This window comes from Martes martes, assembly GCF_963455335.1.
Source record: "Martes martes genome assembly, chromosome: 1".
In the NCBI taxonomy this organism is placed as follows: Eukaryota; Metazoa; Chordata; class Mammalia; order Carnivora; family Mustelidae; genus Martes; species Martes martes.
Window position 1 is genome coordinate 13,635,418 of NC_137888.1, and position 23,976 is coordinate 13,659,393.

Below are 23,976 nucleotides of genomic sequence, written 5' to 3' on the forward strand. Positions count from 1 at the left end.
GATAGAAAACTTTTACAATAGTCTACAGGTATTGTGATTGGAATGGGGGTGTTTAAAAAGTAATGGGTCTATTCTAGGGAACTTGTGCATTAGAATTTAGAGTTGAATTTCTTTTAAAAAATATTTTTTAATATATTAGTCATAGAGAGAGAAAGTAAGCACAAACAGGGGGAGTGGAAGGCAGAGGGAGAAGCAGGCTCCCTGCAGAGCAGGGAGTCCGATGCAGGACTCGATCCCAGGACCCTAGGATCAGGACCTGAGCCAGAGGCAGATGCTTAACCAGCTGAGCCACCCAGGTGTCTCTAGAGTTTTGAATTTCAAGAATGACAGAAAAGTAGAGAAAATAAAGGCAAAAAGCAAGTATGGTGGAATGTATTTTTTTTTTTTTAATCTACTTGTAGGGATGAAATATGGCAGAGTGATCAGATATACAAGTGACCAACAGTAGAAAAACTAGTAGGAGGTATTATCAACTGAAGGAAAGATGTCGAATTATGAAAGTTCTCAGAAAAGGAATTCAGTAGATTTATGAAATCCCTGTTGAAGGCTTTCAATAAAGGACTGGATGGCACTCATTTCACTTCTGTTGAAATTTCAGTGTGGAATAGTAGAAGGAATGATCTTCCTGAGTTTAGGCTCCCTTGCAACTTGGATTTCATAACTATTACAGTAAAAAAGTAATTTAAATCTTGGGATCTGCCTGTTTCAGAAAACAGTGATTTAGGTAAAACCCAGACAACCATGATAAACAAAAACACCACAAAAAAACCCCAATCATATGACACCTTTCTTCCTTCCCTTCTGCCTTCTTGCCTTCCTTCTTCTCTTTCTTTCTCCTTTTTCTTTCTCTCTTTTTCTCTCTCTCTTTCTTTCTGGTAGGTGTTGGAAAGGTTGAATGTTTCCTTACCTGAGAAAAAAGGAAATATTTGGAATTAGACACCAGTAAGGCAAGAAGCTAATTTACTGATGTGAGGCTACACATCAAGGTTTCTAGATATCCACAATATTGATATTTCAAATCAGATGTTGCAATGTTGGGAATTGTTTTTTCTGTCCTGAAAATAGCATCTTCCCTCATTTCTCCCACAAGGACGCAAAGATATCTACAATAGTCATCTGGGTTCAAAAAGCCTGATAAGAAGTTATAATGATTCTAGTTTGAAAAGGAGAGTATTTGCACCGCCCCCCCCCCCCCGGGGGCAGAGGTAGATGTTTTAGGAAGATTAGAGATCAAGAGTGGCAAAATTCTCCTAAAATCCCCCAACCTTGTTATATCAGGTATATTAAACAATGAGAGGTTGTGAAGTTGGGTATCAGTGGTATGTAGAGCACAGGATTCTACTGAGACAATTCTTTGACAGAAAAAATGAAATGCTGCTCTTTAAATAAAATGGGAGAAAAATAAATAGAAGAGGAGATTCCAATTAATAAACTCACTTTTCCAAAGACATTAAGATTTTTGACAGTGACTGTCACATGAAAGTTGCTTACATACTTGATGGGTAAATCAGGGGATGAATGGTATGCTCTTGCCAATTACTGGCAGTATATAAGGGTCCAAGTGTAGTAGGGACCACACTTCACCACACATTCACTTACAACCCACCTGAATCCTCTTCTCCTGACAACATGTGTTGCAACTACGGGAACTCCTGTGGCTATGGCTGCGGATGCGGCTATGGCTGTGGCTATGGCTCAGGCTATGGCTGTGGCTATGGCTCCCGTTGTGGCTGTGGCTATGGCTCAGGCTGTGGCTGTGGCTATGGCTCCCGTTGTGGCTGTGGCTATGGCTCAGGCTGTGGCTGTGGCTATGGCTCAGGATGGGGCTGTGGCTGTGGCTATGGTTCAGGATGGGGCTGTGGAAAAGGCTCCTGCTGTGGCTGTGGATATGGCTCTGGCTCTGGCTGCTGTGGCTACCGGCCATTTTGCTACAGAAGATGTTATTCTTCTTGCTGCTAGACCATCGCTCTCCAAGCCCCATTTGCTTCTGAAATGACACCACCAAAGCAACAGCTGAAGCAAGAATCCATACCTCAAGAATTCTACATCCAGGAAATTGCATGCTGGACAGAGGGTTTGACCCCCCAGTGAATGCTTGTGAGGGTGGGATCTTGAGGCTCTAGGCTGTGTGGTATCATCTGACTACTTCCTAAATATTGGTCTTTGTTCCTTTAACCTGGATTCTGTGTTGGGACTGTGCCAGGGATCCTAACATCCCACAGTTGGACAAAAAATGTATTCTCAATAAAAATGGTTCTTTGCTTCTAACAAATCTCTGTGTTCTTGCTTGTGAATTACTCCTTCCTTTTGTGGTGTTATGGCTACTCTTGAAAATTGGGCTGACAATATGCTTCATGACCCTAGGCTCTTCTTTGATAAAATACAAACATTTCCTCTCATCGTGCATCAGACATGTCTTCTTCACTTATTTCTCAATTCTCTCCTGCTCAGGCACTCACAACCCAAAAGAAATTACACGGTATTTCAGAACTGTGCCCTCGAAATTGCACTGTGTTCATAATGAAGCTGGGTGCCGGGGGAAGAGAAGGAGGAATGACACCTATTCAGGAGGTTGTGACAGAAGCCCAAGAGAGAGAAGATGTGGTCTGAGCGCTGACTAGATGAATGGCATGGGTGAGAGAGTTCCTAGGGTTAATGAGAAATTAGAAGCAGACTCACGTGACATATGAAGAACAAAGGGAAGGGTAAGTTAGAGGAAACATGTGGTATCATGTCATGTGCATGGGACTGCATATATATTTGCTTGCATATGTTGAGTTTAAGGAAATTGATGTTTTTAAATTAAAGATTTTATTTATTTGAGAGAAAGGGAATGAGAGAGAGAGAGAGCATGAGAGGGAAGAGGGTCAGAGGCAGAAGTAGACTCCCTGCTGAGCAGGAAGCCTGATGCGGGACTCCATCCTAGGACTCCAGGATCATGACCTGAGATGAGGCAGTCACTTAACCAACTGAGCCACCCAGGCATCTCTAAGGAAATTGATTTAATTCACTTTTTGATAAATAGTTTCAGTGTTTTTGTAAGGGAACTGCCCTATACACTTAAGATACAGTAACAAAATTTCAGAAGAGTTTCCTGCTCTCAGAGTGTTTGCATTCTAATAGGTGATAATAAGAAAAAGAAAAAAAAAACTAAGATACATTTAGACAGATAACCATTATGGAGGGAATAAAATAGCTTCTTGAGGAAGACAGTGAAGGTTACGTATTAGAGATACGGTTCAGGGAGGTCTTTTGACATCTTGTGTCAAATGAACTAGTGTTTGTTACACAAAAGGGCAGTGTTATGTGTAAAGGAAGAAGAGAAATGCATTGTTTTGTGTATGATCAGTGGTGTCACAATTTTTAGTGGAAAAGAGCAAGGACTAGTGGTTAATGGCATGCTCTGTGTGTGAACTGGTGCAGATATAAGAATGGGATGAAAAGCCCAGCCTACTATCTGAGTTTGAGAATCTACCACTTTGTGGATTCTGTTTTCAGATTCCCTTCCTCATGTGACTTTTCAGTTCTCTAACATTGTATTCTATATTATAGAATGTCTTTTCAGGCTCAGTTTCCATAAGCAGTGAAAAATGACTCCCTGTCTTGTCTCCATGACAAAGGTCACTGCACAAATCTGAGTTTGGGGTAGCTGAAGCTAGGAAACGCTGCAGAATGACTGTCTGTAAGGAAGGTAACTCTGCCAACAAAGTCAGACCTGGAGTGAGGCTATGCCCAGGATATAATATGTTCTAGCAATGAAGAAAAAGGAGTTCATCAAGAGTTAGGTAGTTTTCACAGGTGGAATCCTGTGTAAGCCAGATCTGAGGACTGACTATTCTAGGTAAATCTGAGGTGGGGAAACCCTACAGAGACGGGAATGGAATTTTTGTAATCACAGTGTGTTGAAAATCTACTCATTGTCTTATTATGATCCTTGTCCTTGAAGGCTTTCTGAAAGGGAAGAATATCTTCAATGAGGCAGTGATATTGTAATATCTATTATCATAATATCAACTGATATCATAATTTATATACCCAGTAAAGAGTTGACCATTTATTGAGCCTATTAGATAATTTATACATCTAGAAAAATGTCTTCATAAACTAACACATAATCAAACTGTGAAATTTTGACCCTCTTAGTCAAGGAACATTTGAGACTTTCAGCTTGAATGAAATGAGAATATTGTGACAATACATCAATATATCAAATATATCAAAATATCTTAGAGCTTCTAACTGGCACAAAAATACTTGAACATGTTTTTGCTTTAATGCATCTGTTTTTTAATGACAGAAGTATTGATTAAGTTCAAATTATGTCCTGGGCACTCTATTTAGAACTAAGTGGTCATTCAGGGATGCACAGAACAAGAGGTTTTCTTTTTTCTGACATCCATCATGGATCAGTGCCCAGGGATCTGAATGGAGGTGACTAGAAATTATGCAGTAAGTGTAGAAAACGTATTCAATAGTTCAGGGGTATTTTGGTGGGAAGGTAGGTGTTTGAAAAGCAATGTATCTATTCTATTGAACTTGTGCATTAAAATTTACAGTTTAAAATTTCAAGAATGACAGAAAAGTAGAGAAAATAAAGGTAAAGAACAATGGGAATGGGATGTATTTTCTTTACGCTTCTCAGAAGAGAAGAAACATAGCAGAGTGATGAGATCAAACAGTGACCAACAATAGAAGAAGTTGTAGGAAGCACGTTCAATATAAGGAAAATGTCTACTAATGAAAGTTCTCAGAAAGGAATTCAGTACATTTACTAATATTCCTGTTGAAGGCCTTAAGTAAAGGGCAAGATGGCGCTCATTTCCTTTATTGAAACTTGAGTGTGGAGTCAAAGCAATGACCTTCCTAAGGTTGTACTCCCTTCTAACTTGGATTTCATAGTGGTTACAGGAGAAAATAATTTAAATTTTGGATTCTGCTTGGTTTGGAAAGTGGTGATTTAAGTAAACCCTAGAGAACCAAGATAAGCTAAAACATCACTGCAAACAAGGAAACAAACCCCCAAAAGAGAAATCTTTCCTTCTTTCTTCCTTTTTTGATTCATGTCTGGTGATGGAATGATTGGATATTTGATTTAGTTGGGAAGAAAGGGAATATTTGGAATTAGACACCAGCAAAGAACCTAATTTACTGATATGAAGCTAAATACCGAGGTTTCTAGATCACAGCACGATTGACATTTTATTTCAAATGTTTCAATGTTTTTAGTGGCTGTTCTTTGTCCTGAGATAAGCATCTGTCTTCCTTCCTACCACAAGGGGCTTGTAGGTAACTGCAGTAAGTATCAGGGTACAAGAAGCCTGGTAAAAAGTTGCAATGAGGGGACCTTGGTGGCTCAGTTGTTAAGCATCTGGCTTCAGCTCAGGTCATGATCCCGGAGTTTTGGGGTGGAGCCCTGCATCAGGCTCCCTGTTCAGAGGGAAGCCTGCTTCTCCCTCTCCCACTCCCCCTACTTGTGTTCCCTCTCTCATTGTGTCTCTCTGTCAAATAAATAAATAAATAAATAAATCTTAAAAGAAAAAAAAAAAAAGTTACAATGATTCCAGAAAGGAGATGGCAGCTATTTCCTCCCCTATGGAAAGAGGTAGATATTTTAGGAAAGAGGAGAGATCAAGAGGAACAAAATTTACCTAAATTCCCCCAACCTTGTTATATCAGGTAGATTAAATGCCAGGAGCTCATGAGGTTGGGTATCAGTGGTATGTACAGCACATGATTCTACTCAGATAATTCTTTGACAGAGATAATTAGACTGCTACTCTTTAAATAAAATGGGAGTCTCCAAAATAATGAGCTCATTTTTCCCAAGACATTATTGATTGTTGACATTGACAGGCACATAAATGTTGCTTACATATTTGTTGGGTAAGTCAGGGGGTGAATGGTATGCTCTATCAGTTACTGGCAGTATAAAAAGGTCCAAGGGACGTAGAAGACCACACTTCACCACACGTCTGCTTGCAACCCACCCGAATTCTCTTTCTCTGACAACATGTGTTGCAACTATGGGAACTCCTGTGGCTATGGCTGCGGATGCGGCTATGGCTATGGATGTGGCCCCTATTCTGGCTGTGGTTATGGAACTGGCTATGGTTGTGGCTATGGCTCCCGTTGTGGCTGGGGCTATGGCTCAGGATTGGGCTGTGGCTATGGCTCCTGTTGTGGCTGTGGCTATGGCTCAGGATTGGGCTGTGGCTATGGCTCAGGCTGTGGCTGTGGCTATGGCTCCCGTTGTGGCTGTGGCTATGGCTCAGGATGTGGCTGTGGCTATGGCTCAGGATGGGGCTGTGGATATGGCTCTGGCTCTGGCTGCTGTGGCTACCGGCCATTTTGCTACAGAAGATGTTATTCTTCTTGCTGCTAGACCATCACTCTCCAAGCTCCATTTGCTTCTGAAATGACACCACCAAAGCAACAGCTGAAGCAAGAATCCATACCCCAAGTATTCTACATCCAGGAAATTGCATGCTGGACAGAGGCTTTGACCCCCAGGGAACGTTTGTGAGGATGGGATCTTGAGGCTCCAGGCTGTGTGGTATCATCTGACTATTTCCCAAATGTTGTTCTTTGTTCGTTCCTTTAATCTGGATTCTGTGTTAGGACAGTCCCACGGATCTTATCATCTCACAGTTGGACAAAAAACGTATTCTGAATAAAAATGGTTCTTTGCTTCTAACAAATCTCTGTGTTCTTGCTTGTGAATTACTCCTTTTTCTGAGGTGTTATGACCTCTCTTGAAAATTGGGCTGACAGTATGCATCATAAACCTGGGGTTATTTCTTGGCATAATACAAACATTACTTCTCATCGTGCACCAGATATAATGTCTTCTTCACTTATTTCTCATATCCCTCATGTTCAGGCACTCAGAACACAACACAACACAACACAAATCACAGGTTATTACAGGACTGTGTCCTGTAAATCACTCTGTGTCTAGAATTGAGGTGATGGGGAAAGAGGAGGAGGAAGGACACCTATTCAGGAGGTTGTGACAGAAGCCCAAGGGAGAGGAGGTGTTGTCTGAGTGCTGAATGGATGGATGAATGTCATGGAAGAGAGAGTTTCCAGGAATAATGAGAAATTAGAAGCAGACCCAGGTGATGCAAGAACAACTAAGGGAAAGATAAGTTAGAGTAAAAATGTCATATCATATCATGTGCATTTTGACAGAAGTGCAAAAATATTTACTTGCAAGGGTTGAATTTAGGAAATTGTTTTAAGTCAGTTAATAACAAATAGCTTTGAATTTTTTTTCTTGTTAAGATTTTGTTTTTTTATTTAGAAGGTATGAGCAGGGGAAAGGGATGCTAGAGAGAGAGAGAGAGAAAATCTCTCTTTTTAAAAAATTTTATTTATCTATTTGTTGGAGAGACAGGGAACACACAAGCACGGGGAATGGCAGGCAGAGGGAGAAGCAGACTCCCTGCTGAGCAAGTAGCCTGATGAGGGACTCGTTCCCAGGACACTGGGGTCATGACCTGAGCCAAAGGCAGACACTTTATCTGGCTGAGCCACCTAGGCATCCCAGAGGGAGAATCTTATACACACTCTGAGTAGAGCACAGGCTCCAATGTGGGGGCATTCTCAGGACCCTGAGATCATGACCGGAGCTAAAATCAAGAGTCATTCTTTACCTACTGAGACACCCAGGCTCTCCATCTCTTTGAATGGTTTTGTTTATTTATTTTTATTATTTATTCATTATTAAAGATTTTATTTATTTATTTGAGAGAGCGAGAATGAGAGAGAGCATGAGCAGGGTTGAAGAGCAGAGGGAGTGGGAAATGTAGATGCCCTGCAGAGTTCCATCCCAGGACTCTGGGATCCTGACCTGAGCCAATGGCAGATGCTTAACTGACTGAGTCACCCAGGCATCCCCCTTCTCTTGGAATGCTTTTGAAAGGGAACTTTCCTATACATGGAAGATATAGTAACAAAGTTGCAGAGGCATTTTTTCCCCCTCTCAGAGCACTTATATTCTAATACGTGATAAGAAAAAATAGTAAGAATTAATTAAATTAAATTTAGACAGCTAATTGTTATTGAAGGAATAAAGCAGCTTCCTGGGAAGAAAATGAAAGTTTAAATATTGGAGAGATAATTCAGGAAGTTATTTTAACATTTTGTATCAAATGAACTGATGCCTGTTACAGGAAACACTAGAAAGGTTGGTACTAAGTGTAAAGGGGGAAGAGAAATGCATTACATTTTGGGTTTGATCAGTGGTGCCGCAATTTTTAGTGACAAAGAGAAGGCCTAGTTCCTTAAATGGGCTTGCTTTGTTTGGGGAACACATGAATGCAATCAAAATTTCTGATTGACTTAATGAGTTTGAGAGTATACTAATTTGTTGGGTTTTGACTTCAGGGTCCTTTCCTCATGGGAATTTCCAGAACTCTAACATTTATATCCTATAATAGGAAACGCCTTTTCAGATTCAGTTTCCACCAGACACTATAAATGAGTCAGTCTCATCTCCATGACAATGTTCACTGGGCAAAGCCTGAATCTGAGGTCCTTGGAGCTAGGAGACTCTACCAAACGGCCAGTTCTGATGAAGATGGCTCTGCCATCAACATCAGCACGGGAGCTGATGCTATGCCCAGGACACTATGGGCCCTACTGATGAAGAGACAAGTGTTTTTCAAGAGTTGAACAGCTCACAGATGGAATATTTATTAGTTGGATCTGAGAGCTGTGCTTGGGTAAAACTGAGGTGTGGAAATCCTACAAAGAAGGGAAGGGAATTCTAATAATTACAGTTGAAAGTCTACTCATGTTTCATTAAGTTCCTTGTGCTTTAAGGCTTTTGAAAGAAGAGTATCATCAATTTGGTATCTGTATCCTAATTTACATATCCTGTAAAGGGTCGATCATTTATTAGGCATATAAGGTAATTTATACATCTGGAAAAAAGTCTTCATAAACTAACACAAATCTTCCAAATGTGAAATTTGAGACTCATTTAGTCAAAGGATATTTGAGACTTTCAGCTTGAATGAAATGAGAACATTGGTAATGTATCCAAGTATCTTAAAGCTTCTAAGTGGCACACCAATGCTTGAACATGTTTTTGTTTTAATGCATCTCTTTTTGATTGGGGAAATAAATAACTGATTGAGTTCAAATTATATGCTGGGTACTCTACTTAGAACTAAGTAGTGATTCAGGGATACACAGAATAATAGTTTTCTGCCATCATGGATCAGTATCCTCAAATGTAAACGTACTAGAAATAATGCAATAAAGATAGCAAACTTCATCAACATTTCAGGGATATTTTGACCCAAATGTGGGTGTTTGAAAAGTAACATACCTACTTGAGGGAACTTGTGCATTAGAATTTATAGTTTTGAATTTCAAGAATTGACAGCAAAGTAGAGAAAATATAGGTAAAGAACAACCAGAATGGGATGTATTTTCTTTAAACTTCTTGTTAAGGATGAAACATAGCAGAGAGAGGAGATATACCAGTAACTAGTGGTAGAAAAAGTAGTTGAAAATACTCCCAACTGGAGGGAAAATGTGTAATAATGAAAGTTCTCTCAAAAAGAATTCAGTGGCCCTATGAAAATCTCTGTTGAAGTCCTTTTAAAAATGAGTGGATGGATCTCATTCCTTTGCTATTGAAATTTGAGTGTGGAATAGAAGGTACGATTTTCTTGAGTTTGTACTCCCAACTTAGTTGTCATAGTTATGACGGTAAGAGGCAATTTAAATTTTGTTTTTTTCCCTGCTTTGGATATTGATGATTTAGGTAAAACCTAGACAACCAAGAGAAGCAAAAACATCACAAACAAACAAACATATAACACCTTCCTATCCTTTTGTTTGTTTGTTTTGATTTAGTCTGCACATTAAGTGATGGAAAGGTTAGATGTTTGGTTCAGTTGAGAAGAAAGGAAATATTTGGAATTAGACAACAGTAAAGAGAGAAGGTAATTTATTGTTGTGAAGCTATACACCAAGGTTTCTAATCTCAGCATTATTGATATTTTATATCAGTTGTTATGATGTTATTGGGGGCTGCCCTGTGCTCTGACACCAGCATCTCCCTGGATTTGCTCACAAGAAGCCAGTAGGTTTCTGTAGTAGGTATCTGGGTGTGAGAAGCTCACAATAAGTTTCAATGATTCTAGAAAGGAGATGGCAGTTATTTCCTCCCTTAGGGGCAGAGGTAAATATTTTAGGAAATAGGAGAAATCAAGAAGGACATAATTTTCTTAATTCTCCCAAATCTTGTTATATAAAGTATATTAAATGATAGGAGCTTGTGAAGTTAGGTGTCAGTGGTATGTAGAACACATGATTTTACTGAGACAATTTTTGGCTGAACAAATTAAAATTCTGCTCCTTAAATGAAAAAGGAGATCCAAATAATGAGCTCACTTTTCCTAAGACATTAATGATTGTTGACATTGACAGACACATGAAAGTTGCTTACATACTTGTTGGGTAAGTCAGGGGGTGAGTGGCATGCTCTTGGTAATTACTGGCAGTATATAAGGGTCCAGGTGTAGTAGGGCCCACACTTCACCACACATCCACTTGCAACCCACCTGAATCCTCTTCTCCTGACAACATGTGTTGCAACTACGGGAACTCCTGTGGCTATGGCTGCGGATGCAGCTATGGCTGTGGCTATGGCTCAGGCTATGGCTGTGGCTATGGCTCCCATTGTGGCTGTGGCTATGGCTCAGGATGTGGCTGTGGTTATGGCTCAAGATGTGGCTATGGTTATGGCTCAGGATGTGGCTGTGGCTATGGCTCAGGATGGGGCTGTGGTTATGGCTCAGGATGTGGCTATGGTTATGGCTCCCGTTGTGGCTGTGGCTATAGCTCAGGCTGTGGCTGTGGCTATGGCTCAGGATGTGGCTGTGGCTATGGCTCAGGATGGGGCTGTGGAAAAGGCTCCTGCTGTGGCTGTGGATATGGATGTGGATATGGCTGTGGCTCTGGCTGCTGTGGCTACCGGCCATTTTGCTACAGAAGATGTTATTCTTCTTGCTGTTAGACCATCACTCTCCAAGCCCCATTTGCTTCTGAAATGACACCACCAAAGCAACAGCTGAAGCAAGAACACATACCTCAAGAATTCTACATCCAGGAAATTGCATGCTGCACAGAGGCTTTGACCCCTAGGGAACGTTTGTGAGGATGGGATCTTGAGGCTCCAGGCTGTGTGGTATCATCTGACTATTTCCTAAATATTGGTCTTTGTTCCCTTAATCTGGATTCTGTGTTGGGACTTTGTCAGTGATCCTAACATCTCACAGTTGGACAAAAAACGTATTCTCAATAAAAATCGTTCTTTGCTTCTAACAAATCTCTGTGTTCTTGCTTGTGAATTACTCCTTTTTTTGAGGTGTTATGACCTCTCTTGAAAATTGGGCTGACAATACATTTCATGAACCTGGGCGGCTCTTTCTTGATATAATACAAGAATTACTTCTCATCATGCATCAGAGACAATGTCTTCTCTGCTTATTTCTTGTATCCCTCATGCTCCAGTACTAACAACCCAACAGAAATCACAGCATTTTGGAACTGTGTACTGGAAAAAACACTGAGTCTAAAATGGAGTTGGAGGGGAAAGAGGAGGAGGAAGGACACCTATCCAGGAGGTTGTGACAGGAGCCCAAGGGAGAGGAGTATGTTCTGAGTGCTGAATGGATGGATGAATGGCATGGGAGAGAGTTTCCAGGATTAATGAGAAATTAGAAGCAGACTCAGGTGACACATGAACAACTAAGGGAAGGATAAGTTAGAGGAAAAATGTCATATCGTATCATGTGCATTTGGCTGGCAGTATGTGTATATTTGTTTGCATATACTGAGTTTGAAGAAATTGATTTAAGCCATTTGTTTGACAAATAGTTTTGAATATTTTTGTAAAGGAACTGTCCTACACACTGAAGATACCATAGCAGAATTGTAGATCACTGTCTTGCTCTCAGAGTGTTTGCATTCTAAAAAAGATATAATAATAGTAAAAAGAATAAATTAAGATACATTTAGACAGATAAGTGCTATAAAAGGAATAAAGCAGCTTTCTGGGGAAGAGAGTGAAGGTTATAGTATTGGAAAGATAGTTCAGAGAGGTATTTTGGCATTTTGATTCTAATGAACTGATGCCTTTTACAAGAAACACTGGAAAGTATGATAGTAACTGTTGAGGAAGAAGAGAAATATATTATGTTTTGGGTATGATCAATAGTGTCACAATTTTTAGTGGAAAAGGGCAAGGACTAGGGATATCGGTAAGCTCTAGTGCCTCAGTTGGTGCAGATAGAAGAATGGGATGAAAAGCTCAGTCTACTGTTTGAGTTTGAGAGCCTACCAGTTTGTGGGTTCTGAGCTCGGTGTCCTTTCCTCGTGTGACTTTCCAGATCTCTAACCCTGTATCCTATAACATAGAATTTCTTTTCAGGCTCAGTTTTCATGGACAGTGAAAATTGACTCTCTGTCTCATCTCCATGACAAGGGTCACTGCACAAAGTCTGAGTCTGAGGTCCCTGGAGCTAGGGAACTCCACAGAATGGCTGTTTCCAAGAAAGATGGCTCTGTCATTAATGTACACCCTGCAGCAAAGCTATACCCAAGATAAAATGTGTTTTACTGATGAGGAAATGGAAGTTCTTGCAAAAGTTGAACACTTTTCACAGGTGGAACATTTGTTAGTCAGAGCTGAGGAATGACTGCTTTGGGTTAATCTCAGTTATTCTTACAAAAAGATGAAGGCAATTCTAATTATTACCATTGGTTGAAAATATGCTTATTTTTTCATTATGTCCTTTGTTTTCAAAGATATTAACAATTCAAGAATACCATTTATTAAGCATGGAAAGGGAAAATTTATTTTCTAGAAAAGAGCCTTCACAAACTAAAATTAACATATGTTCAAATCTGAAATAAGGTGCCTGGGAAAACTGTTGTAACTTCCAGCTGAATGAAAAGAGGAAATGATGATCATGTTAAAAGGGAGTTTATTATGATAAAATTAGAGAAAGTGTGTGTGTGTGTGTGTGTGTGTGTATGTGTATCATTGGTGGATGAAGGTTGGGAAAAATGAAAATACGGCTTCACATATTGGGTCATAATAAAAGTCAACACTTTCTATAGTCAGGAGACGAGTTAAGCTTTAAAGCTTCTTCACGAAGTAACACAAAGTCTTTTTCTTTGATAACCCGTTGCATATTATGGTTGTAGTAAGTTGTAAAATCATTCATTTGTTCTTTTCAGTCATTTAGCAAATCTTAAAATCCATGTTACAGCTTCATGTTACGATTGGTGCTGCATTGTATTTAATTGGTTGTTTCTTCCAATAATTAAAAATGTTCATTTGGATACAAAGTAGTAAATCACGCATTCTCATTCTAGCTGAATGTGTGTTTATAGGTTTATAGGTGTTATAGAGTTACTAAAGAAGAATTCAAGATGGAAACCAAAATAAGTCATGACAAGAAGACTAGAAAAAGGCTAGAAATAGCTTCTAAAGGAGAATGACATATGAAAAGAACCATAAAGGGTGAGTTGAAATTAGTCTGTTACATGAGAGGGAAAATAAAATTCAAGGAAGAGGTATTTTAAAAAAAGAAAGTGAATAAGTTGGCAGCCACTACTTAAGTAGCAAATTCTATTGGAAAATTTATAATCAGCATCATCCCCATATGGGAATTCTGAGATTCTCTTTAGCTGCATTGTCCAATATGGTAGCCACTAGAGAGATATGGCTATGAGCACTTCAAAATTGGCTAGTCCATAATGAAATGCATTTTAAGTGTAACATACACACTAGATATCAAAGACTTGGTATAAAAAAAGAATGAAAACTATATCAAACAATTAAAAAACTGTTGAATGTATATTCTGGTAATATTTTGGGTATATTCAATGAAATATGCTATAAAAGCAATTCATCTGTTTCTTTTTATCTTTTTAAAACGCAGATACTGGAAAGTTCTAAATTCTATGTGTTTCATGATACATTTCTATTGTACAGTTTTGTTTTATAAGGTCACAACAATCTGGCCAGAAGGACTGTAGCCAGGAAGAGAAGTCGTGTTAGGCCACCAACAACCATCAAACGATACTACCATGTTATCCAGGTATTAGGAGTGGATCATTCTGAGATAGTAAGAACACAATAGCCAGTGCTAAAGACTTCAGAAGGTGCCCAGTAACAAAGTTTTAATCTGAGACAGTTTATTCAGTAAATGGGATTAATTAGTCATCTGTTTAAGATACCTGCCTTACACCATGCACAGAAGAAATGCCATATTGATTAAAATTGTAAACGATGAAAATTAATTTATTAAAATAAAGAATATGTTATAAAGTTTCAGGAATTTTGTAAGCCAGCTAATTTGAAACTAATCATGCTAAGAATATTTACACCATGGAAGTTGGCAAATCAGATTCCTTATCATCAGTCGAGGTCATTAAAGAATTAACAGCAGACCGTTGTCCACATCCCTCTTGTTACTGAGAATAAAATCATTTTTTTGAAAGTTTTACAATATGGATGTATTATTTATGAGCCTGAAAAAGAAAACAAATCCATAGAAATCAGTAAAAGAGATGTAGAAATCTTTGGAGTCTATATTAAGTTGATATCTATATTCCCCTGTGCATGAACCATCATATTTAACTACACTCTTCTTCTGCAAGGTATTATTTCCTCAAGGTCATCCCAATGACTACACTTCCAGGAAGAAAATTGTGATTAAGAGTGTAGGTTCCATAGAGGGTATTATGCTAAGAGAAATAAGTCAATCCCTGCTGAGCAGAGAGCCCGATGTAGGGCTCTATCACAGGACCCTGGGATCATGACGTGAGCTGAAGGCAGAGGCTTAACCCACTGAGCCACCGAGGTGCCCCCATAAGAGACTCTTAATAAGAGGAAACAAACTGAAGGTTGCTGGATGGGAGGGGAGTGGGGGATGGGGTAACTGGGTGATGGACATCAAGTAGGACACATGATAAAATGAGCACTGGTATTATATAATACTGATGTATGTCTGACCTCTATGTCTGAAACTAATTATGTTAATTAAGTGAATTTAAATAAAAAAAAAAGTATTTTCCAAGGAAAAAAAAAAAAAGATTCTAGGTTCCGGAGTCACATTACTTGTGCTCTAGTATAGTCTCCATCAGTTATTAGCTGTGTGATCATGGCATATTATTTAATTCCTCTGAGCCTCAGTATATTCAGAGGTAAAATGATAAAATAGTGCTAGATCAGGGTTGTTGAGAGTATAAAACAAACAAAATATGCAAAACTCTACCACCATGAGAACTCAGTAGATTTTTATTATATTTATTATTAGGTTGCTCAATATGAGATTGCTGTCACAACCATTTTAACACAAAAATTTATTGTTCAAACTTATTTTTGTTTTTATTAATGTTGGCAATATTTTAATATTTTGATAAGCTCAGAATTTTATAGTCCATTATTTCAATTCTCTCATATCAAATGCATGGGTACAATCCCATGTTAGATGTTTTGTACATCTATCATACATGTATTTCACAGTTACGAACTCTAACATATGCTCTGATACCAAGTAAATTGACACAGTGTTTGTCAATGTACTTTTCATAACAAACTAATGGGTTTTAGTGAAGTAGCTTCTTTTCTGATGGTTGGGTCTTCCTTTTTATTTTATCATCAAATTCTATTAATTACCAGAGAAGTTTCCATTAGATTTGGCAGATGGTATGGGATCTATCATAAAAAAAGTTTTTATTTTTTTTAAATTTTTTTAGCGAAGAAGTGATAATAGTAGGTTTTGGTTACAGTATATTGAAAAGTGAATGGGTAAGGAAGAGTAAAGATTGAAAATAATTTATTCTTTCATGTTTCATGAGGTGGAAGGATAGAGAGCAGTCCAATGGAAATGACGATTCATTCTCCCTAGAGTTTTTTGAAACATAGAACTCATCCTTAAACTTTAGATACATACTTTTAATTAAAAATTCTATGCCCTGGAATATGCATGAAATAGGTCTTCAAAATTCTTGTAAAATTAATTCACTGTTCAGCCACTGTCTGGAAAAAGATTCAATGGAACGATGAGGGTAAAATGGTCATGTCAACAATGTTTTAGAAAGAAAGCAGGTGACATGAAATGTGGAGGGGTCATGGAGTTTGCCAGAATGGAGCCAATGTTGAATATAGTTTAGTGGAAAGAACTGTGAAATTGGGGCAGTCATAACTAGAAGGCAACCAAGAGTCTGAGGCCTTAATTCTGACACGGGAGTTGTGGGGCCAAGTACTTTTACCTTATATTGACTAAAATTGGAGATGTCTAGAAAAGTTACTATCATTTCTACTTAAATGGTGACTTAAAGAATGCTATGAAGATTGTACTCTCACTGGGCAGATTGCGGATGCTGAGGGACAGCTCTAGAACCACAGTGTGGTGCTTAGGACAGGTAATGGAGCAGGTTTGAGAGGGGGCTAAGTTGTCTGCTGTGGCTCCAAGGTGAGAGCACAAAGAAAATTTCTATCCAGATGACCGAAGTGTAAAATATTGGTAATTTATTTTTATTTTTTTAATTTTTAATTTTTAAAAATTTTTAATAAACATATAATGTATTTTTATCCCCAGGGGTATAGGTCTGTGAATTGCCAGGTTTACACATTTCACAGCACTCATCATAGCACACACCCTCCCCAATGTCCATATCCCCACCACCCTCTCCCATCCCCCCTCCCCCCAGCAACCCTCAGTCTGTTTTTTGAGATTGAGTCTTTTATGGTTTGTCTCCCTCCCAATCCCATCTTCTTTCATTTTTTCTTTGCCTACCCCCAAACCCCCCACATTGCATCTCCACTTCCTCATGTCAGGGAGATCATATGATAGTTGTCTTTCTCTGATTGACTTATTTCACTAAGCATAATACCCTCTAGTTCCATCCATGTCATCATAAATGGCAAGATTTCATTTCTTTTGATGGCTGCATAGTATTCCATTTTATATATATACCACAACTTCTTTATCCATTCATCTGTTGATGGACATCTAGGTTCTTTCCATAGTTTGGCTATTGTGGACATTGCTGCTATAAACATTCGGGTGCACGTGCCCCTTCAGAGCACCATGTTTGTATCTTTAGGATATATACCCAGTAGTGGAATTGCTGGGTCATATGGTAGCTCTGTTTTCAGTTTTTTGAGGAACCTCCACACTGTTTTCCAGAGTGGTTGCACCAGCTTGCATTCCCATCAGCAGTGTAGGAGGGTTCCCCTCTCTCCACATCCTTGCCAGCATCTGTCATTTCTTGACTTGTTAATTTTAGCCATTCTGACTGGTGTGAGGTGGTATTTCATTGTGGTTTTGATTTGTATTTCCCTGATGCTGAGTGATGTGGAGCATTATTTCATGTGTCTGTTGGCCATCTGGATGTCTTCTTTGCAGAAATGTCTGTTCATGTCCTCTGCCCAAAATAATCTATACTCAGAAAACTATAAAGTACTCATGAAAGAAATTGAGGAAGACACCAAGAAATGGAAAAATGTTCCATGCTTATGGATTGGAAGAACAAAAATTGTGAAAATGTCTATTATACCTAAAGCAATCTACACATTTAATGCAATCCCTATCAAAATCCCATCCATTTTTTTCAAAGAAATAGAACAAATAATCCTAAAATTTATATGGAACCAGAAAAGACCTCGAATAGCAAAAAGAATGTTGAAAAAGAAAGCCAAAGTTGGTGGCATCACAATTCCAGACTTCAAGTTCTATTACAAAGCTGTCATCATCAAGACAGTATGGTACTGGCACAAACAGACACATAGACCAATGAAACAGAATAGAGAGCCCAGAAATAGACCCTCAACTCTATGGTCAACTAATTTTTGACAAAGCAGGAAGGAATGTCCAATGGAAAAAAGACAGCCTCTTCAACAAATGGTGCTGGGAAAATTGGACAGCCACATGCAGAAAAATGAAATTGGACTATTTCCTTACACCACACATGAAAATAGACTCAAAATGGATGAGGGACCTCAATGTGAGAAAGGAATCCATCAAAATCCTTGAGGAGAACACAGGCAGCAACGTCTTTGACCTCAACCGCAGCAACTTCTTCCTAGAAACATCGCCAAAGGCAACAGAAGCAAGGGCAAAAATGAACTATTGGGATTTCATCAAGATCAAAAGCTTTTGCACAGCAAAGGAAACAGTTAACAAAACCAAAAGACAACTGACAGAATGGGAGACGATATTTGCAAATGACATATCAGATAAAGGGCTAGTATCCAAAATCTATAAAGAGCTTAGCAAACTCAACACCCAAAGAACAAATAATCCAATATTGGTAATTTTAATGAGTGTGTATATTTTGCATTTGAGAAATTGAAGGAAAAAATAGTTCATGAAAAAAAATTTATGGGTCTTGCCATAGCTTTTATGTTATGGGGGAATTGAAACAATTCAACTTTATGCCTAAATAACTCATAGTCATTGGGCAAGAGTTAACTATCCTCAGCCTCCCTTTTCTCATCTGGAATGTGTATAAAAACAAACACCACAATTTCCTACTTTATGTTGTTTTTGTCAGCATCAGATGAAGTGGTAAAGATGAGTATATCCCAAAAGCTATGGAAGGAAATATAAATGTAATTAATAATTATTGTTATTATTATTTTTTCTTATAGGACATCCTATACATTAAATTAACAATTTTTACAGGTGGACAAAATCTCATAGGCTATCATTCAATGTTAATGAGTTGCCTAGTTCTTTAGATTCCCACAAAATAAAGACAAAGCTACTGGCCTTAAATAATTCACAATTGACTGAGGAAATCAGATAATTAAAACAGAATGTATTAATATAACATTCAGTACCACGATAGAGGTAGGCTATGGAAGAACAGAGGAATTATGCCTAATACTTGTTATCAATGTCCAGGATCACTTCCTATACAAGGTGTAGTCTAAATTGTGTTTCATGATCCTGGGTTTATCCATTTCATTCTTCCCATGTTAATCAGCACTCACATACTCACCAACACACATGGGCACGTACTCACGCACGCACACACACAGCACTCAAAAATCTGCTTTTTGAAAAGTGAAATGGGGGAAATCAAAGGGGGAGATGAACCGTGAGAGACTGTGGACTCTGAGAAACAAACTGAGGGTTTTAGAGGGGAGGGGGGTGGGGGGGTTGGGTAAGTCTGGTGGTGGGTGTTAAGGAGGGCACGTATTGCGTGGAGCACTGGGTGTGGTGCATAAACAATGAATCTTGGAACACTGAAAAAATAAAATAAAATTTTAAAAAAGGCTTTTTAGTGGGAAAATGATAATGGTGAAAAATCGGTTGGAAGGAGAGGCAAGACTGGTTAAATGGTGCTAGATTTGGTTGGTGGCATAGATAATGAAAAGAAACAGATGAGCCTCAGGGATTTTGTGAAGGAAGAACCTGTAAGACCCTAGACATCAGCAATGAAGAATTGAGAGAAAATTCTAGAGAAGGTAATATCTAAAAAGTATGCATGCCTTCTTAGCACTTAGGATTGTAGCAAATTCAGGGTGGTATATACAGTTATATATCTGAAAAACTGACATTGCAAAATCAATAAGACTAGTATTGCAGATGTGCTCTGCGTCTTTCTGGAGAGACTAGTCAGGGTGGGGTGAATGGATGACCACAGCATACAAATTTCTCAACACAAGAGCCTTTCTATGTGATGCTATGTGAAACAAGAGTGATTTGTACATTAGGTGCTCTATACCCAGGCAGGATCACCTATTACTAGGGTTATTTTAGGGGAGGGGTGGAATTAACCAGTTTTACATATCCATTTCCTGTTCTAAGATGCTATGGTTTAGGAATGGATTTGAGCTTTGAAGCCTGATTGTGAAAATAGTGATGCTGATACCAGGAAAATATAGAACCAGAAACTTTTATTTTGCTGTATCTAGGAGGAGAGGTCAGGTATAATATTTTGGATTGAGAAATCTTATTTTCATTGGGGATGTAGAAAGACTGTCAGAACTAGAGTCAAGATTCAACCACCCATGGTTAAATAAATTTAATGTTCCTAGTAGCCCTTGAATCTTGAAAGAAATTGCAGGCTTGAGAAGAGGAAGGACACAAGAGGTTGAATGGATAGATTATTCTCCTTGAAGACATAGAACCATATTTTATGAATTAGAGGAATGAGTATTCTCAATCATCAAACGCTTGTTGAGCTTCTAATAAAGGACATTTCATTATGTGCTATGAACAGAGAACTAAAATATTCATCCCTGCTTTCTAAAAGTGTGGAAAGACACACACACATAAACTCACAAGCTACAAAGATCAGAATACTACTATAATATAATTATAAGAAGGGTGTTTGGGAAATAGAGAGGAAAAAAAAACAAAAGAGAGGCCAAGACTAAGAATAAACAAAGAAAGGTCAGGCATATTTCTGAAAGAGAGACAAACTTCTAGCTGAAATATGAAAGATGGATAGAAGTTGGTCCATTATAAGGGGAAATAGTCTCTGGACAGGGAAAAAATCTGTAATACATTTCAGAAAGTGTCTATACCCTGGGACCTTATTGCAATAGATATCATCATGCCTGGAGGAAACATAATCACTATTTGGGCTAAAGGAATAAATTTGCAGGCATGTGTAGGATGAACTCTAAGGTGACCACTGATGACATGCACCCTTGTATGCTCCCTTCCCTTCAGTGTGAGCAGGCCTCGTAATTTGCCTCTTACCTTGGCAAAGATGATGGGATATCATTCCTGTGGTTATGTTATGTTTGGGGTTGGTGGATAAAACTCAAGATAGATAAATTTGAATTTTAGATGAAAACCAGGATAACTTTTTAGTATAAATAAATATGTTTCATGCTAAATCTGGCAAGTCTAGTTAAGTTATACAGACAGAGATTTCTCAGATGACCTGGTTGATACCTGGATATCAGTCATATCATGAGGCCCTGAACAGAGATCCCAGTTAGGCTGAACTTGGACTCCTAATCCACTCAGACTGAAAACAATAAATAGATATTTTTCTAAGATGCTATTTTTCTGTGATAATTTACACAAGTTTCCTCTACTGTTCTCTAAATTACCTGGTAAGAGGTGTGGTTGACTTGGGTGACCTGTCTACCATTTCTACATATCGATAGAGACTAGAAGGCAGCCATACCCATGGGTATCAAGGATAGACCCCTCTGGAGAGAAAGTGAATGAAAGGGTGGGAGACAGTAGCAGACATACTTGATGAGATTGGCTTGTGAACACAACACTGAAATAAATTTTATCTAGGACCCAAAGTGACACTGGAAATGAGAGACTCTGAAGCATGTGGGGATTGTATAACACAGTAATTTTCCAATGAAATGGGTACCATAAGAAACAGTAAACTCCTTGTTTGTTATAGCAAGTGTTCAAGACTCCAGTGATTAGAAAGGGAGACAAAGAGGAACAAACACTTGATCTTCATAATGTATTAGCTATGGGAATTTTACTTAATTTCCTAACTTCTTTGTGCTCCAATTTCCGTATTAGAAGTTATCTACCTCTTTCATATTTTTATTGGGATAAAATAGATTAAAATGTGTGAAGGAAACTTGAGATTTGCAAAAGTTTCAACAGTCTTATCAGAAAGTGTATCTGTGTGTGTGTGTGCTCTGATTTAACTAAATGAACATCTAGAGTTGATAAAGATTTATAGATGAATGGCTCTGAGGTAAAAATATATTATCAGAATGTCATAGTCATGGCTATTTGGATAAATAGGAACTCCTTAACATGAGATGTTTCTGTATAGGGCAGCACTGAGTTCCATTGGATTCCCCTATGAAGTAATTAGTGATTAGTAAGCTAGTCAAGGTAATTAGTTAAGCTCATTTTAATAGTCACATTTCCAAACAGAAACTTTGCTACCCTCCACAGAGTCTTGTTCCATAGAATATATCTTTGGAATCATGTGCTCAGATGATTGGGTGGTTGATGGAAACTTTCTTTACAAGCTTGTAATTGGCTCAAGACAATGCCTGGGTGACAAAAAACAAACATGGTTTTCTAATAAAACTGGAAGCCGTAATAATTGGTTCATTTAGAATATCTGGGTTTACTTCAGATTTATTGAAGAATTATGAATATTTCTATTATGTTACCTGAAGACAAAAGATTTGATTCTGCCTATGTTCAAAATAAATTATTGGTTATCCTATTCCATGGTTTTGTATTATCCATGAGCATAAAAACTTCACAGCTGGTGGAAATTATATTTTTTTTAATAAACAAATTTCATGTGTTCCTGCAAATTATTGTGTCTTTTGAGCCAGATTCATCACTTATGTTAGCATTTGTGGCCTCCCTGGAAGGTTGAACAACCACTATGTTAACTGAGCATTCTGCTTGATTTTGCTGTGAACATAAAACTAGTCTAAAATGTAGAGTCTGAGGGATGCTGGGCTAACTCAGTTTGTAGAATATATGACTTTGGATCTTGGGGACCTGAGTTCAAGCCCCACATTGGGCATGGAGCCTATTAAAAAAAAAGTAAAGTCCAATTAAAATAATCATATGGTTTCAGAAAGGAAGATCAGGTTAAATGTCTAAAGAAGTGACAACTAAACTGATATTTGGCAAATGGGTAGCTGTTAGAACAGGGGGAAGAAAGTTGAAGCAGGATGGGAGAACAGGTACAAAGTTCTCAGCAAATAGGAGTTCAGTGTGCTTAAGGACTATAAGGAGGTCCAGGGACAGGAGAGCCGAAAGAATCTAGGCTGGAGAGGTAAGTAGGGGCCAGATCACACAAAGCCTTATATTATAAGGTGTTAAGACTTCTTTGGATTTTATTTTAAGATACTTATTGGTTTATCCGGCCATTTGTTCTTGGGTTTGCATCTTCTTCGTTCCTTTTCTGCTTCTTTATCATCTCTCATATCAACACCTAAACACAAATTAACACTGCTTCTGTGAGTGTGGATTGGACTACGGAAGAAAGGAAGAAAGGTGTTTTGTTTGGAGGATATTGAAATAGTTGAAGGGAGTATGTTCTTTGGTCTGGACTTTGAAATTTGCAAGTACAGCTCAGAGACTGGGGGGAAGGGAGGAAGAGGCTCTGAGAGGGAGTACTCATAAGTGTGTTTCTCATTGCATTTTGTGTTGAGAGCACTATTTTCCCCCCATATTTTAAAATATTTGTTACATGGAAGATAGAATATTGGTTTCCTGGTTCCAGGAACCAGAATTAGATGAACATGTGTGGAATTACAAGGAGGCTAACTTCTCAATATGTGACAGTTTTCTAAACATAATGGCAAAAATGGATTTTGGTGTCAGAGAGGTTATTTAGCTCTGAGGGTGTCTAGTATGGGCTATATTACTACTTGTTCTAGATGTTACAGAGAAATTAAAACTTACAGGAGCCAGTTAGATCTGTCTGACTCTTACCACCTCTTCCTATTCTGATTTTTAAAAAGTGTTGATTTTATAAATTATACAAGGCCTGCAAGGCATAGAGTCAGAGACACTGAAAAAAGTGGTAATGATCTTAATGATAGGAAACAAGTGAAAGAAACAACTTTTATGGGTTTGGAAGATGGACAGAGGTGATGAACATATTTTAATATTTTATCCTATAGGAGAGAGATAAGGTGGAGATATGTTAATAGCAATCATATTAGCAAAGTAAGGCTCTAATATCAGCAGAGGTTTAAACTTAGACAAGGTTGTACCAGTTTGTATTCCTACCAACAGTGCATGAGGTTTCCTTTTTCCTCACATCTTCACCAATACTTGTTTCTTGTGTTGTTGATTTTAGCCATTTTGACACATGTGAGGCGATAGCTCATTGTAATTTTGATTTGCATTTCCCTGATGATGAATGATGTTGAGCATCTTTTCATGTATCTCTTGGCCATCTGTATGTCTTCTTTAGAGGAATGTCTGTTCATTTTTTTCTACCCATTTTCAATTG

The 23,976-nt window shown here is 38.3% G+C and overlaps 3 protein-coding genes across 3 annotated transcripts; all 3 read left to right on the plus strand.

The window, feature by feature from the left end:
* Positions 1-1,629: 1,629 nt before the first annotated feature.
* LOC308350892 (uncharacterized protein) lies at positions 1,630-1,959 on the plus strand (the record flags this gene model as incomplete). Its single annotated transcript, XM_080816351.1, has 1 exon — positions 1,630-1,959. The coding sequence occupies one exon, from the start codon at positions 1,630-1,632 to the stop codon at positions 1,957-1,959; it is 330 nt and encodes a 109-aa protein (XP_080672477.1).
* Positions 1,960-6,010: 4,051 nt separating this feature from the next.
* LOC308350859 (uncharacterized protein) lies at positions 6,011-6,382 on the plus strand (the record flags this gene model as incomplete). Its single annotated transcript, XM_080816326.1, has 1 exon — positions 6,011-6,382. One exon carries the CDS (start codon positions 6,011-6,013, stop codon positions 6,380-6,382), a length of 372 nt encoding a protein of 123 aa, XP_080672452.1.
* A 4,221-nt stretch (positions 6,383-10,603) lies between these two features.
* Positions 10,604-11,035, plus strand: LOC308351898 (uncharacterized protein; the record flags this gene model as incomplete). Its single annotated transcript, XM_080817853.1, has 1 exon — positions 10,604-11,035. One exon carries the CDS (start codon positions 10,604-10,606, stop codon positions 11,033-11,035), a length of 432 nt encoding a protein of 143 aa, XP_080673979.1.
* Positions 11,036-23,976: the final 12,941 nt, after the last annotated feature.